General features: G+C 35.5%; 1 protein-coding gene across 1 annotated transcript; it reads left to right on the top strand.

Annotated features, from left to right (window-relative positions):
- The first annotated feature begins 15,489 nt into the window (after window positions 1-15,489).
- LOC131046128 (bZIP transcription factor 11-like) lies at window positions 15,490-15,966 on the top strand. The gene has a single exon (XM_057979792.2). It carries the CDS (start codon window positions 15,490-15,492, stop codon window positions 15,964-15,966), a length of 477 nt encoding a protein of 158 aa, XP_057835775.2.
- Window positions 15,967-16,798: the final 832 nt, after the last annotated feature.

Genomic DNA, 16,798 nt, shown 5'->3' with positions numbered 1-16,798 from the left:
AAATCTGAACCTACATCATGATCAAACAACTAACACAACTCAAATTATAAGTAGAATGATATCTAGATTCAATTAAACTTTTCTAATAAATATATGTAACAAAATTTTTATTATAAAAACTTTATATAATAAAACATTATAACATTCTTAAACCTTCAAAACATATTTTTTAAAAGATATATTTTCTCTCCAAACATACAAATAAAATCTATAAAAAAAAATCAAAAATCAAACTACTTTTGATTGATAAACTAGATATAAAAATCATACCAGAAAATTAGAATTTAGAATCAAATTCCTCTTTACTATTTAATTTTCGACCTCTAAAACCTTTTCCAGAAACATCCGAAGACTTGCCATAAAAGTAACTCAACAATCAAATTTTTATGATTATATTTGATATTTTGCACCATAAGGCTTCTGACCCATGACTTGTTTGTTCATCTATATAACTAGATTCATCAGATTCAATTTCCTTCTTGAAACCAAATTTAAACAAAATTCAGACAATTTATAAAAAAAGAAAAGTAAGGTTGATAAGTTCTAATGAAAAAAAAAAATATTGATGTATCCTGTAACTTTTGATTGAATGGAATTGATATGAAAATGACAATTTGACCCAACTCTACAACATTTAATTATGAATGTTCCTACTGACTGAACTTTCAGGTCTGTTAACTTAATCAGTCATGCATGCTGAATATAGCTTGATTTCATTATAATTTTTTCTGTACATATCTTTCCAGGAAGATCAATATGAACTCTTTGGACACATACTAACCCACTAACCAAAAATTTAGTATATTGTGTTCTTTATGGGAAGGTGAAGTTGGGCTTAACTGATTGATAGAAACTGTGCTCTATAACTATTTTCACTGTACTATGTTTGTTTTCAAAGCTCAAGTTAGGCATTTTATTTATATCAAATACAATTGAATTATCCCAAAATAAGGAGTCCTAAAGTTTGTGAAAGAATCAAAACTCAAAGCAGTATTGACTAAACAAGAATGAATAGAGGAAACGTCACAAAATTAGGCAGTTAAAGTGTTTCTAAAGGTTACTTGTCACAGCCAATCAGTCTGTCTTTATGTATGTTTTAACATCTTTTTATCATAAATTATGGGAGTGCCTTGCTATGAGGAATCTATAGTTTAAGTATTAAAATATAATAATAATAATATTAATAATAATAGGAATGAACATGAATATATTTTACTTCACCCTCACTGCAAATCTGGTCAGAATTGTTAAGTTTGAATCTTTCTCTAAGAACCCAGATTTGGTCATGGATTTTTTTTCAACTATTATAGCTAATAAATGAATAAAGCTCACAGGTACAAAATGTCAGAGACTGGCAAAATACAGATAGCAATCTGGTCAGAGTTGTCATTTGTATGAATTAAATATTCTCAAGAATTATCCCAAAACAAAGAATTAAATATTGATTTAAGAAGAATCACCCTACTAGTAAAGGATAATCAATAAAAAGTTCAATGGCTCACCTTCATGCCAATGTTTTTTTCTAAGATGGTCAGTGAAAAGGAAATTCCAAAAAACAATGTAATGAAAATCTTTTAATCTGAAAATGAAGAATATCTTCATTATATCTTTAGGGAGTGCATGTCGATTGAGGGTCAATTACCCCTAGATTTGTCTCATCAGTTAGATCACTTAGTGGATCTTGACAGGGCTATTTGATGCCCTTGCTTTGTACTTGTTCTGCTTTGAATAAATTTTAACCCCTCCTTTATTTTTCGAAAATGAAGAGTATCAACAATTTTATGTTAAATATTTTATAAAATATTAAAGAAATGAATAGTCAATTTTCCTTCATTTATTTGTTGAATTGAAACTAATATGTGTGTGTGTGTGTGTGTGTTGTGACATTTTCACACATTGCCCCATTGCTAATGGGGACCCCCTCTTTTCGGCTTTCTGCGTTGTTAGGTTAGGGTTCTAACTGCTTAGTGGGCAATTTTGCGTTTCTCGTGCCCGAGTCTCAGAGTTTGGATCATGCCTAGTGTGGTCTAGGGTTTTTGAAGTTATAGGATCAAGTTGCAAACATTGATATTTTAATGATCCTAAGTTTTGTCTAAGTGTTTGACCTTTTGAGCTTTAACGTGCTTTTAAACACACACATCAGTGATTTTAAAGTGCCAAGGTATTCCAAGACCTTTTGGAGTTGTTTTCTCACTCCTAAGGTATTATTTAAATTGATTTCACACTTTATTCCAATATTTTCCTAGCGTTTCGCTCATATTTTTGGAAAATTTGCCTAAGTCCAGTCTAATTTTGAAGTTTCTAAGTGATTTTGAGTGGTTAAAATGATAAATCCTAAGGGAAATCCATATTCCAAGGGTTAGAGGGTCAAATTCCATGCTAGAGGTGCTTTTCCCCTCACATTCCAGACTACCCAACCCATTCCCCCAATCAAAATCCATACTACACATGGGTTTCCCCTGGAATCCATACTAGCTACTATTTTCCCCCACTGTTTATCCACACCTGGATTGATTTTCCCCTGGAAGTGCTAAAATTTGGCTAAGTGTCGGGATTTTTTTTTACTGCCATCGATTTTCCACCAAGAGTGTGGACTGTAGTGTGGACTATAGTGCAGACAACGTTGAGGATGATTCCATGCCTGGGTTGATTTTCCACCAGGATATTTGTGACAACTTAGTATGGATTTTTGTTTGGATTTTCATCCAAACAGAGGTTGATTTTCCACTGGGAGTATTTTGAAGAGTTTTGAGTCTGGATATTCATCCAGACAGAGGTCGATTTTCCACCAGGGAGTTTTTTTTGCAAGTAAAGTGAGTTTGGAGTGTGGATTTTCGATCCTATAACCTATAACCTATAAAATCCTATAACTTAGTGTGGTTATAGGTTATGGTATTTCTAGTATAGGTTATAGGATTTTATAGGTTATAGGTTACCTCTGGTCTATTTACCAGTGGCAATAACTTCACCATTCTTCCCAATTATACTGCAAATTCTACCTTTGAATTCCAGAACTAATCCTTTGTCATTCAGTTGAGCAACACTCAACAAGTTATGCTTAAGACCTTCTACCCAGTAGACATCATTTCCACTGCTTTTTCCATTCAATGAGATGGATCATTTTCCTTTCACCAAGCATGGTGCATCGTTGCCAAATCTGACAACACCTCCATCATATTCTTCCAAAGATGGAAACTTTCTCCGGTCACCAATCATGTGGTGAGAACAACCTCTATCAATTATCCACTCATTAGAATTGTCAATGTGGGAGACAAGAGCTTTCTTGTCTGACACTTCTTCCTTTACTGCTACAAACACTATGTCTTCATTTTCTTCATCTTTTGATTCTTCATCAGTGATACCTTCATCCACAACAACTAGGCAATTTCTTCTATTTCCTCCTTTAGATTTTCTAAACCTCTCCAGTTTATCCTTATTGTCATTGTTAGGACAATTAACAGCTATATGTCCTATCTTGTTGCAGGAAAAACATTTCAAAGGAATTTACCTCTATATTTTCCAATTCCCTTTGGAAGTCTTTTAGCAAGAAGGGCTTCGAACTCCATTAGAATCTCTTCATCATCCATATCTTTGCATTGTTTGGATTCATAACTGGTACTAGTTTCTTTTCCTTTTCTAGATGGTACAGTAGATTCTTTAAAGGCTGACTTAATCTTCTGAACACTACCATCATAGCTATTCAACTCATATGTAGTTAACTTTACAATGATAGAATCTAAGGATACCTTGGTCTTATCAATAGACCTTAGCTCTTGGATAGCAGCAACTCCGATTGCATAGACTGGCAACAATGATCTAAGGACTTTACTAACAATAGTGGCATCATCAATTGTTCCACCAGCACTTTTGATATCTCCAACTACTGTCTTAATCCTAATACCATATTGCCGAATGGTCTCTCCTTCAACCATCCTCATGTCTTCAAATTTTCCTCTAAGGTTTTCTTCCTTAGCTTGCTTTACATGCTCATCATCACCATAAATGGTTTCCAGTGCATCCCATACCTCCTTAGGAGTGTCCTTGTCTTGTACATCAATAAACTCAATGTCTGACAGGCTGCTGATAAGGGCTTCCATGACTTGCCCATGTTCTTGGATTTCTCTCTTCTGATCATCAGTCAAAGTGCCAGTAGGAATCACATAGGCATTCTCAACATAACTCCAATGTTGAGCACCCATACTCTTGATGTAAATCTTCATTCTGTCCTTCCATATCTTAAAGTTATCTCTATTGAACTTAGGACCTTCCCTCTTCATCATTACAGTAGGATCTTTTACCTCAAGTGGTTAAACTTATATTATCGAGGACCTGGAGTCGCTCTAATACCAATTGATGAATAATGATGAACAACAGATACCCCAACCGGTATTGAGAGGGGGGGGGGTGAATCAATACAGATAAATACACTCTTCAACCACTTTGTCTAGCTAAAGCAATACCAACTAGTTATCATCATTATTGAACTTAACCATGGCAATACCGGTTAAACATAGTAAGACATCAGACACCATAAACTGATAAGTTTGAACACTTCAAATACAATCAGTACTCGGCTTCAATTTCACCCATAAACATATGCATGTGGTATACTAGAAATACCATAACCTATAAATTTTACATGCATACTCTTTCAACCAAATACTTCATAAACATCACATGAAAAATGCATAACACATAACACACAAATTTTTCACGTGGAAACCCAAATGGGAAAAACCACGATGGGGATGAATACCCACAAGCTTGTTTTGAACTCTTTTGAAGCTCACCTTGTTAGGAGCCTAGTCCGGTTAGAGACTTTACAATAAGGTTCTGCTAGGAACCGATCCTATTAGAGATCACCTGGTTAAGGGATGGCTATATACCCTGTTAAAGGTTGAAACCCTATTAAAGGTTACCTCACTAGAGGATTTAAAGAACTTAATGATCTTGAGTCACTTGGTTACAGGTTTTACAATAAGCTTGTTAAAGCTACCCGGTAAAGGGATTTTCAAACTGTTGAAATGATTAGAAGACAATAGGTAAAACTCTTGATCTAATAACAACACTACATGCCAAGGCAGATCCTTTTCATATCCTCTACTCTACAATCACAATTTGCAGTTTCCCTCTTACTGGTCTAGCAAGTATCACGTATCTCTTTACTTAGATACACACACACAACATTTCCCAACAACTTTACAATAACAAACATCATCGACCTTATAGACAATAGTTAGGTCGGTAATGTAAACCCTAAACCCTAAGATGCTTAGGTTTACAACACAGGCAGTCCAATCTTGACCGTCCAAACATATTGCATAGAGTATTACAATTTCAAACAGATCACAAGACAATCTGCATCGTTCATTCATCACCACTCATGGGAATCAGTAACCCATCATGCTTTCTTCTCATACCATTAAGAAGAATGATCATTCTCGAGGTAGACTTCAAACACAGTCGATCTTCTCATACAAGATCCTCAAGAAAATCCTTCACGTGTGCAAAGATGACATGGCACCTCGATCTCATTCACATCTCTTAGTTAACTCATCATAGAGTATCATCGACTGCATCGCACAAGCTGGATCGCCAAACCGATAACCATAGAGCTGAGACTACCAACCGGTAGTCACACTAAGTGAAACCCTAACACCGGTTCACTGCATCTCTTCATGCTTCTTCATACCGGTTCACCAACTTTATTGACATCAATGACAACATACATTATCATCATATCAACATACTGGTTCACCATATGCTATCATATCCAACAACTTCGACCAGATGCAACGGCGGATGTTCAAAATCGAAGATCAAGTTCCTTCCCCAACATATGCGAATGTTATGAAGAGTGGCATTTTCCATGCTGTTGGATTTACATAGTCCATATAGTGCAGTGAGCTTATCCTAGAGTGTGCACGATGTTACGATACACTCACAAGAATGATCAAGACTCCTAAGGGCGTTGTCATCGCCTACCTTGCTGAGGATGCTATTGTAGAGGTGTTTGGAATTCCATGCGGAATGGACATGAAGGACATGACCAAGGATGAATATGTGGAAAGATACACAAAGAAGATGGGTGTATGCAAGAATTTAATTAACAAAGAGTAGATGATTGAGCCTAGGTCTCATCATTCCAAGGCTCCCAAGACACTCACGTGCATAGATTTTAAGGAGGAGTATAGTGATTTCATATTCCTACTCAATAGAGTGATGGGGATGTTGCAGGGAGAAATATTTGATGGATGGATGTTCTACTTCATTCAGGATTGTCTTAGAGGAACACTAGTAAATTGGTCCAAGATTATAAGTGACAACCTAGATTTTCAGCTGAGGAATGTAGAGCAGTCTAAGTCATTCACCATGACTTCTTACCTGGTATACTTGCTTGCACGGTTTGTTTGATATAGAGGATTAATATGCAAAGGTGAGATTGGGAATGGGCAAGGACACTTCTGGAGTCATGAGTGCTACCCCTAGCTGAGCATGTATAGAATTGAAGACTATAAGAGAGTGAATGATGCATTCACTATGTACATCACATGGATGCTGCAAGGCGGAATCCATAGAAGATTGTCCAAGGAGGCAAAAGAGTTAATAGAGAAATATAGATCGTGGTATATACATTTTCCCACTTTCACATACCTCAAGATTCATGGGTTTCAATCTGAACCCTACAGACTTCCTAGGTATCCGACTGATAGAATGATATTGTTGGAAGTGGTGAGGCAGCTTCTAGAGTTCGATGTTATTCAGAGAGAGAAGCACAAGACAGGCATGTCATTCCCTATTTCAGTTGGGAAGACATCAAAGGTTTGCCAGACCATCATAGCCGCTAGCATTGCGAGTGAGGAGCTTGAATTCTATCGATTTGCTACATACAAGAAAAGAGAAATATTTGATCCAGACAAGAAGGTCGGAAGGATCAGGGGAGAGAAGATTGCTCACAAAATTGACATTGAAGATTATTGGGCTAACCTGATGGATGAGCAAGAAGTGAAGAGAAGAATGTGTTCCAGAATGTCAGTGGATTTCATTAGGAAGTGTGGAATTTTCCTCATTCCTGATCAGGTATTAGATGATAGAGATCATACACATCCACAGTATGAGAGTAAAATGAAGAAGGCAATCCTATTGCCAAATTGGTCAGAGTCAGAGGAGATTGACCTGAATATATTGATGAGAGAGGTCTTGAATTTCTCCCACATATGGGTAGATATACAGATGAATAAGTTAGTTGATATGGGTGTTCCCTTCACTTATGAAAGGATGAAGTCGGAAGAGTCTACTTCCGAGGATGATCAGAGGACTATCAGTGATGTCAGGATTCATGCAGACGAAGAGAGTCAAGCTCCCAAGAGAAGGAAGAACATGTCAGGAGAAGTCAAGGCCAGAGGGAAGAAGATTGAGGAGGTGAAGAAGAAACAAAATATTAGCATTCCTCCACTTATCATTCCTTCACCCCCTTCCAGTGTCTCATCAATCGAAGTGATTGAAGTAACATAACAGAACAAGGAGACTCAGCAGTGTTCCAACACAGTGATACTACCAAGGAATACCAAGAATTTCATGCCACAGCAACATCTGCACCTCCTAATGAGAATGATGATCAGCCGGAATCCCCTACTGTCCTTTTGGAAGTTAGTTTGGGAAATGAGGTATATGATTGGACCAGAAATAATCTTGATGATATTGAGGATGTTATCTCGACATTGAGAGGACTTGATCGAGAAATATGTCTCGATGATGGTATGGAGATGACCACTATTCCTGAATTGTTGATGAGAAGTATGGAGAAAAGTAAACAAATGATAGAGGTACAACCTATTGATGATATTGATGACTACCTAGCTAGGAGTGCTAAGGAGAAGGAGCCCAAGAGAGTGGAGATTTTGTCACACATAGCTAGAGATGAGACAGGAATACGGATTGCACAGATTGTTGTTCCTATTGTAGGCATGACAACGGACATTGCTACTCCTATGGATTTCTAGATCACTTCAGTTGCCCTTGGTCATACATCCAGAAAGCAAGAATTTCAGGACGTTGGTGAAAACCTCAAGGCAATTGATGCAAGGTTAGATAGAGAGATTGTGGAGAAAGAAAGGTACAGAGAAGAGAATATTAGACTTAGAGAATATATTGCAGGGACAAGGCGTGGAGATCCCACCCTTATTTCCCCTATTGCAGTTGACCATGGAATGCATTCACACAGTGAGGTAGCGAGAGGTACACTCTCGAAGGTGGAAAAGTGGATTGAGAGCGCAAGAAAGAAGGCAGATGATTTCCTTACTCAGTTTGTCCATGCATATGATAGGACAATAGGGCTCATATTCAGAATCAAGTATTTGGAGGGAGTTTGGGAAGAATTTCGGCCTATCCAAGACAAGACTATTCCATGCCTCGAGGATTTGAAGAGGATTCCTAATTCCACCTTGGTCAGTGAGAATATTGTGCACAGTGGAGACAAATATGATTTACATAACTGGTATTATTCATTGGCCGTGAAGAAATCAACTTATGAGAATGCCCAGTCAATTTGTATGGAGATGGAAGGATTAATTCAGGACATTCAGATGAAGATCCTTGCCTCGATTGAGGAATTATTGGGTGTTGATGTTAGTGATGCTAGTGGTTTACACTTAGCCGAATTAAGAGACAAGATGAAATTTATGTTATTTTGTCAGTTGGACTCTTTGAAGAAGAGTCAGATAGATGACTTGGTCTCTTTGTTGATTCATGTTCATAGTTCGCAGAAGCTCATGTCATAATGGGAGAACACTTTGAATGCTTGCTCGGATTCACTAGACGTGATTGATTTACAACAAGATACCTTTCCTAGCATTTCCATGGAGGAGTTAGATTCAGTATTGGCCAGATTCTTGAAGTATGCTAGGAGAGAGAGAGATGCAGGGAGGAATCTTCCAGAAGATTCCTTATTTGATGACTAGGTATCTTTTCATTGGGCCATATGTTGGTGGCACCATTTTTGATGTAAACCCTAATTAGGGTGATTCTAGGGTTTTATTGGCATGATCTCGGCCATTGATCTTAGATCAATCTTTGCCATCCATTTTGTAAGAGACTCTATATATGTCTCCTTGTCTCTCATTTGTAAGAGAGAGTTTTTGTAGAATTGTCGGTATATGCTACAACTATTTGAATCCTAATCATTGTTCAATTGTTGGTGATTTTGCTCTTCAAATGTTGTCTTTGCATTCATGGTTCTCAATTCCTCCAAGTTAGATTAGAATTTAGATTAGAATTTATTTTCATGTATGTTAGATTGAGTGGAAGATTTGTTGAATTCATTTGTGTGGAATCCTTAGTCCATACAACTAGCCTCTTGCCGCTGGTAAGTGCGCCTTGTGTGGTCAATTGGAATTTAAGTAAGTTTAACTTCAACTATTACGCATCCCTTGACAAGCATCAACTTGGATGGTGTCAACATTTGATGGTGATAGCCTGAAAATCCTTAAGTATACCTTAGACGATTGCACTAAGCTTGTGTCAATACCTGATTGTGAGACCTTGCCTGGTTTGATTCCACTAAATCCATTCATCATTTCCTACATTCCTAGGCTTAGAATAGACTTCCTGAACCCTATTCCTTTTGCCCATTTTTTTAGTAAGAAGTAAATCCAAAGCCATATTGATAAATCTTAAGTTGCCAGCACACCTATTCTGCATCATTCATGATAATCCAAATATTTGCATAAGTCCCCAAGTGAACACAACAAATCACATCGACCATTGAGCTACCCACTCGTCAAGACCTGACATGTAGAAACCTTGGAATCATTTTAGTTGATCTCATTCCTAGCATCTGAAATGATTTTGTTCAAGAGAGGGTAAATTACCTTGGTATTTTATTCTGAAATGTTTTGTGCATAAAAAACACATCAACAATATATATATATATATATATATGTATATATATATATATATATATATGTATATATATATATATATATATGTATATATATATATATATATATACATATATATATATATATATATATTTACATATAAAATATATCTATATGTATATGTATATATATATATACATATACATGTATATATATGTATGTATGTATATGCACATGCGCACATAACTAATAACAATTACCATAGTAATTTTCTTCTCCCTTTATCCTCTCACTAAGCAAAAAATGTGCCACAACTACATTTAATAGACTTTTATTTCCAACTACTTTGGGCTTATCTGCCTCCATCCCCTTTTTAAGATTTTGATTTATCATATTTAATAATTTTGTAGCGGACCATGCTCGGCCCTTAATCCTGAAAAGATATAAGAGGAGGATATTTTGTTTTTTTTAAATAACAACAATTTTGTTTCAAGTAAAAATATGTATTCTATTTTTTTGAGATTTTATTAGTTTTATTTTTATTTTTGTTGTTTTATGTAATTTTTCAAAGTGTATAATGGAAGGGAAGTTTTTATATGATCAATTTTTTTTTTTTTTGTATAAAAATAAATTATGTTAGCATTTTGTCATATAAGTCTTATAAATTATAAATTCTTGAATTAATGACAAGGATTATGAATATTTGTCTCAATGAAAGACTTTGTTTAGCTCTGAAGATATAGTAGAGAATGGGTTTCTCAAACTTCCAAAGATACTAGCACTCAATGCATTATCTTATACAAAGGAGGTAGTTCTTGTTCCACTTATTGACAAAAGAAGAACTACAGGCTCCTATTAGACTTGATGATGAGGAGAGCCCAAGAATGTCTAAAAGAACTGAAGAAGATGAAGAACCTCAACCTCAACAATTGAGGAGGTCTACTCATGATAGGCAAAAACCTAAAATATTAATTGTTGAAAAGGTTTGATTATTTATTGTTGAATTCAAATTGTATTTTTATGTTTGATTGCTAACACTAATGAGCCTAGGACTGTTAGAGAGGCATTTTTATGGATGATGTGTATTCCTAGTTGAAAGCCATTGATGAAGAGATGGTTGCTTTGAAGTAAAATGATACTTGAGATTTTGTGCCTTTTGCCTAATGGATGTAAACTTGTTAGTTGTAAATGGGTGTCAAACAAAATTGGGTCTTTATGGTAGTGTTGAAAAGAATAAGGCATGATTGGTTGCAAAAGAGCATTCTTAGAAGGAGGGAATTGACTTTGGTGAAATTTTCTCTCATATAGAAAAGTTGGCATCCATTTATTTTTTGTTATCACTTGTAGCAGTGTATGATTTAGAGATTGAGCATATGGATGTGAAGACAACATTCCTTTATGGTGATCTGGAAGAAGAGATTTACATGTCACAATGAGAGCATTTTGTGGTTGAAGGTAAAGAACATTTGGTATGTAAGCTGAAGAAATGTTTGTATGGTTTAAAACAATCTCCTAGGATGTGGTACCAGAAATTTGACACTTATGTTTTGAGTTTAGGATTTCAAAGACCTAAATTTGACCATTGTGTGTATTTCAAAACTGAGAATGGTTGCATTCTCATAATTGCATTATATGTAGATGATATGCTATTTTTGGGGAATGGTAATATGTTTTAAGATTTGAAGTTTCAGTTGTTAGTGCAGTTTGATATGAAAGACTTAGGTGCAGCAAGGTATATCCTTGGGATGGAGATTAGAAGAGATAGACATAAAGATAGCATGAAAATTTGATTAAACCAAAGCAATTATATGAGGTTGGTGTCAGAGAGATTCAACATGTCAGCTTGGAAATCATTGGTAGTTCATGTTTTGAAAGGAACAAAGTTATCAGTTGAGGATTGTCAAAAATCTCCTATTGAGATAGAGGACATGACAAGAGTATCGTATGCGAGTGTTGTAGGTAGTTTTTGATGTATGTCATGGTTTGTACTATGCCAAACATTTCCCAAGCAATGGGCATTCTAAGTCAGTTTATGACTCATCCTAGACAGGTACATGGGATGCAATGAACAGAGTGTTCAAATATTTGTGGGGTATTTCTAAGTATTCCCTATGTTTTCATGGCTATCCTAGCGGACCTTAGCATTTAGTTTGTATTTGTGGGTTTGTGGATTCCGATTGGATAGTGATAAATTAACAGTAAAATATCCTCTAGTGGATATGCTTTCACGATGTACAATAGTGCTATTAGTTGGATAAATAAGTGGCAGATCGCAGTCTCTTTGTCCACTACAAAAGTAGAGTACATGGTAGTTACTCATGTTTGTAAGGAAGTCATTTGGCCTAAGAGATTGTGTTCTAATATTGGTTTTGATGGAGGAAAAATTACACTCTGTCGTGATAGTCAAAGTGCCATTAGCTTAGCTAAGAATCCTATTTCCCATGCTAGGACAAAGCACATTGATGTTTAGTTTCATTTTGTTTGTAATATGGTGGAAGATAGAAAGGTGAAGTTGGAAAAGGTTAATACTTTGACAAATTTTGCACATGCATTGACAAAGCCAGTGAGCACTAAAAATTTTAGATGGTGTGCTAGTTCCATGAGCCTTGGAACCCTAAGAAGTTGATGTTATAAACCTTTGACAAGTCTTTGACGAGTGGGAGAATGTTTGGATTAAGGTGTCTCAACCTTAGATTCCTAACATTGATTATTTGATATTAATTAAAAATGGGTGTACATAATTATTTATATTCTGAGTTATTTATTAACTTCTTGAGTTGTCATTCACTTTGTGGGACCTCTTGGTGAGCTAGCATGCATCCTACATGGTAGGTGATGGGATGGCATTATCCCTATTTCTAGGAAGTTCGCACCCACTTGGAAGATGTCATCATATATTTCCATTTTGGAGTGGAAATTGATTTGGTGATTTCCTATGTGGAAAAAAGAGTATTGTTTTGCAATTTTTATTATGGTTTGAAGTTCTTTTTTTGCAGTTGCCTATTTCTCATGCATGTTAGGCATGTGGCATGATGATTTGACATAGAAAGTTTAGATTTGGGATAAGTTAACAAGTGATGGTTTAGTAATTTACCATTTTCGCTAAGTCCTAATCACAAAAAAACATGTCATATTGAACTCTTATTCACTTCTAGGTGTGAGAGTTAGGTTTGGACATGTTTTATATCCATTCTTTATGTTGCAGGAATGATTATGGTTATAAATATGTGGGTCCTTAGCTCATTTTATATGACAGGTTGAAGTTTTTTGGAGACGTTATGTAGCCATAATTGTTCTAGAAATCTATAATAGTATGAAGACTCCTAAAGAACATAGCTATGAGATCGTATTGTAACTATTGTTGTTGTTGACTTATATAATTGAGATAAGTGTTTGGAGTATGAATTTTTTCCCAAAAGGGTTCCTACGTATATGTTGTCTCATGAGTTTATTCTTTTTTGAATATTTATTTATGTTTATTTGAATGTGCGTTTGAATTTCTCATTGTTAAAAGTTTTAAAGATTTTTTACATTCACTCTTTTGTATAGATTAGTGTAAGAATTATTCTATCAACTAGTTTCCTTTCACCAAAGAGTCGATGGCTCAATGGTAAAGCACCCCAATAGCAAATGAATGTCTTAAGTTGGACTCCTAGATGGTCCATTAAAAGTTTAACATGGTATTAGAAACCAAGTCAACAAAATTTAAGCAAGCTAGGATCCCCAAGCACTTGCAATGTGGCTCAAGGGGATGTTGAAAAATGACCCACACCTAAACCAAATGCACTCTCGCCAAGCGTGTCGATAGCTCAATAATAGAGCATCCTGCCAATGGATGAGAAAACGTAGGTTAAAAGCATAGTTACCAGGAGACCTGTCTCCTACCCTTGGAGACCCGTACCAGTACTGAAGACTTCTCCGGAAACTTCTTGATGCATAAGGTGCTTTTGGCTGCCGTCTCCAAAGTGTCCCGACCAAAAATTGACGCCTCCTTTGAGAAAACTTGGGGAAAAATACAATAGAAAGGCAAAAAAAATAAAGTAAACAAATAAGATAAGCTTGCAACAAATCAAATTCGTAGGGAAACGACTAATAAGGAAACTGTTTCATAGGAAGACAAAAATCCATGCAAAGTTATAGTGACCAGATCTATTGATAGTGTAGACTTTTTGAGAGGACTGATTTTCTTATCATTGTAATAATCTAAAGAGAAATTGCCTTTACTATTTTCACTAAACAATTTAGACTGGCTATGGTATCAGCAATATAAGCAATTTTAATTTCAATTTTAAAGTTAATGTTAAACTTTACCACTATTCTTGTTTTCAAAGTTCTCTGTCATGATATGTTTTGGAAATTATTAAATATTATTTATTAAAAAAATTGGCGTCTCAAGGTACCCCCGTCTTTGGCATCTCCATCGTACCAATACTGGTACCAATCTCTGGAGTCTCCAAGTACCTCCGTCCGCAACCTTGGTTAAAAGAAATTTGAATTTTTCCTTATAACAAAAAAATCAATTCATTGAATTTCTAGTCCATAAAAAGTCCTTGAAATCCCTTTACCAAAAGACACCCTTATTATTGGTAATTTTACTTAATTAAATACTACTTTTTTTCAAATAACAAAAACAAGAAATGGGATTACAATTTTTGGGGAAAAAATGAATGAACTTAAGTGTTCAAATTTGGAGGTCTAAAGAAGAGGCTAGTGCTCAAATCTTAGCATGAAAGATCCTTCATTTTAAGCTTCTAGTTGGGGATGGACTAAAAAGTTTGAAGATTACACCAGCCAAGTGCGTTTCTCTCAGCACACTGAAAACTTGTAGCATATCTTTTGGGACTTTTCTTTGTCAAAAAAAAATGGAAGGTCGTAAATACACAATTACCTACAATATTAGATCATTTGTTGAGTTGGAAAAAAGCTTTGTTGGGTAATGGACTTCATAATAGTGTTATTGCTGAGACACACTATCTTACTTAACATTTGGAAAACTAGATGTTCAGCCATATTTTTTAATCATTTTTTTTTTTTCAGGAACTGAAATTCTTAAGTTTTAATCCAACTTTATACTACATTTTGTTTCTCTATGTTTCCAGCTGAAAGAAGATGGCATATATCACAAATGGTTGGAGGAAACCACATGAGAGAGATATCTGTTGTGCAAGACAGCTTCAAAGTCTATTTAATTTCAGACTGCATTAGCTCCTTCTACCATGACAGCTAAATATAATTTTGAAATCAATGTCTTTGAGGTTGTATGGTTGATTCAACTTTGTTTGGACTGTGCTTTTGATAACATTTATTTGGCTCTAATGTTTATTGTAATGGACCTTTAGACTGATTGTTTTTTTGTGTTCTTCTTATTTGCATCTCTTTTTTAGACTGCTATTCTTTATGTCAACTTTATTCAATATAAAAAATTCTAATTGACATCCAAATTGCTTAATCTAATCTGAAGGCTTTCATGACCATTTCCATTATTTGTTCTCGGGGTGGACAGCGATTTGTAGGATCCTACAATACTCCAATGTTTTGTTGATATATGAATCCCAATTCCATATACTACCTTTGGTTAAATTTTAAATTTACTGCTAATTTCTGTACCACCATGGTTCTTCCATCAAACTTGATTGTGCCCAATTCAACGAAGGGCGTGAGTGCTAGCACAAATCCGAAAACATCTTCCAGTGGGCGAGTGATCACACAACAAAGCTCAGGTTCTGAGAAAGACCCAAATCAAATCATTGACAAGAGGAAGCACAAAAGAATGATTGCCAACAGAGAATCTGCAAGGAAACCCAGATTGAGAAAGCAGCAGCATTTAGATGAACTGAATACAGATGCAGATTATTTCAGAGCAGAAAACAATATGTTATTCACAAAATTGAACATTGTTTCACACAATTACATGCAGCTGCAAGAGGAGAATTCTCTTCTTCGGTCACATGCCATGGATTTAAGCCACAAGCTGCAATCTCTGAATATCAAAATGCAATGGGAAGGGGTAATGCATGGCCTTGATTTGACTTCATCAGATGGTTTTGTGCATCCAATTCCAATGGATATGAAGTCTTGGTACTTGTAGCCTTCAATTTCTCAGCCCTTGACAGCCAGTAGTCATTCAAAATTAATGTTAGCTAGCAGATTTTCGAGACGAAATTGTTGTTGCTTTTGATTTAGATTGGGTGAATTTTATATATCGACATTTCGGATCATATTTCGTGGATCATATTTCGTTATCCATTATCAGAATGTCATTCAAAATGTTATTGAATTTCCAAGGCATCAATGGATTAAAGATCATGAAAACTCATTCCATGAAAATGATCATTGATTTAGTTATGCAGTTTGAACAGGATAGGAATGTACAAATTACCCACATCCTTATTGTGTGTAAAACAGTTAAAGTGTGGTAAAAGGAGACTTGGTGTTATAGTGTATTCTTTTGTATTAAGCCATTTCAATGGATACTTGTTAATACTGTTTGTCTGGATTCATTTCTTTATTCTGTATAGCAATTGAAAACATATATTTCTGCATTTCCAATGGTAATCATGGTAATTCAGTGCCTGCAATTAAAGCCTCCATAAGGGAAACTTCATTTGACCTGGTAAAGCTAGGCTTGATTAAACAAACAAATCATTAGACAATGACCAGTTCAGCATGTGTAAGCTTAAATGCCCTTAACAAGAGGCACTTAATTAAGTTCCAGATGGACTTAGTTAAACATGATATTTTCATGTTGCAAGAGACAAAATTGTCGAAGGAGTCTGCTGATTTGGTTTTTTCTTCTTGGAGAAAGTGGGAATTCCTCTCCTCTCCAGCTTGTGGTGCATCAGGGGGTTTGGCATTGCTTTAGAATAACTATAACATTGAGGTTGAGCTAGTTGCTTCTACTGTAAACTAGATGTTGGCCT

This window comes from Cryptomeria japonica, chromosome 4 (genome assembly GCF_030272615.1).
Source record: "Cryptomeria japonica chromosome 4, Sugi_1.0, whole genome shotgun sequence".
In the NCBI taxonomy this organism is placed as follows: Eukaryota; Viridiplantae; Streptophyta; class Pinopsida; order Cupressales; family Cupressaceae; genus Cryptomeria; species Cryptomeria japonica.
The sequence above is the reverse complement of the archived record's forward strand: the minus strand, read 5'-3'. Positions and strand labels throughout refer to the sequence as shown.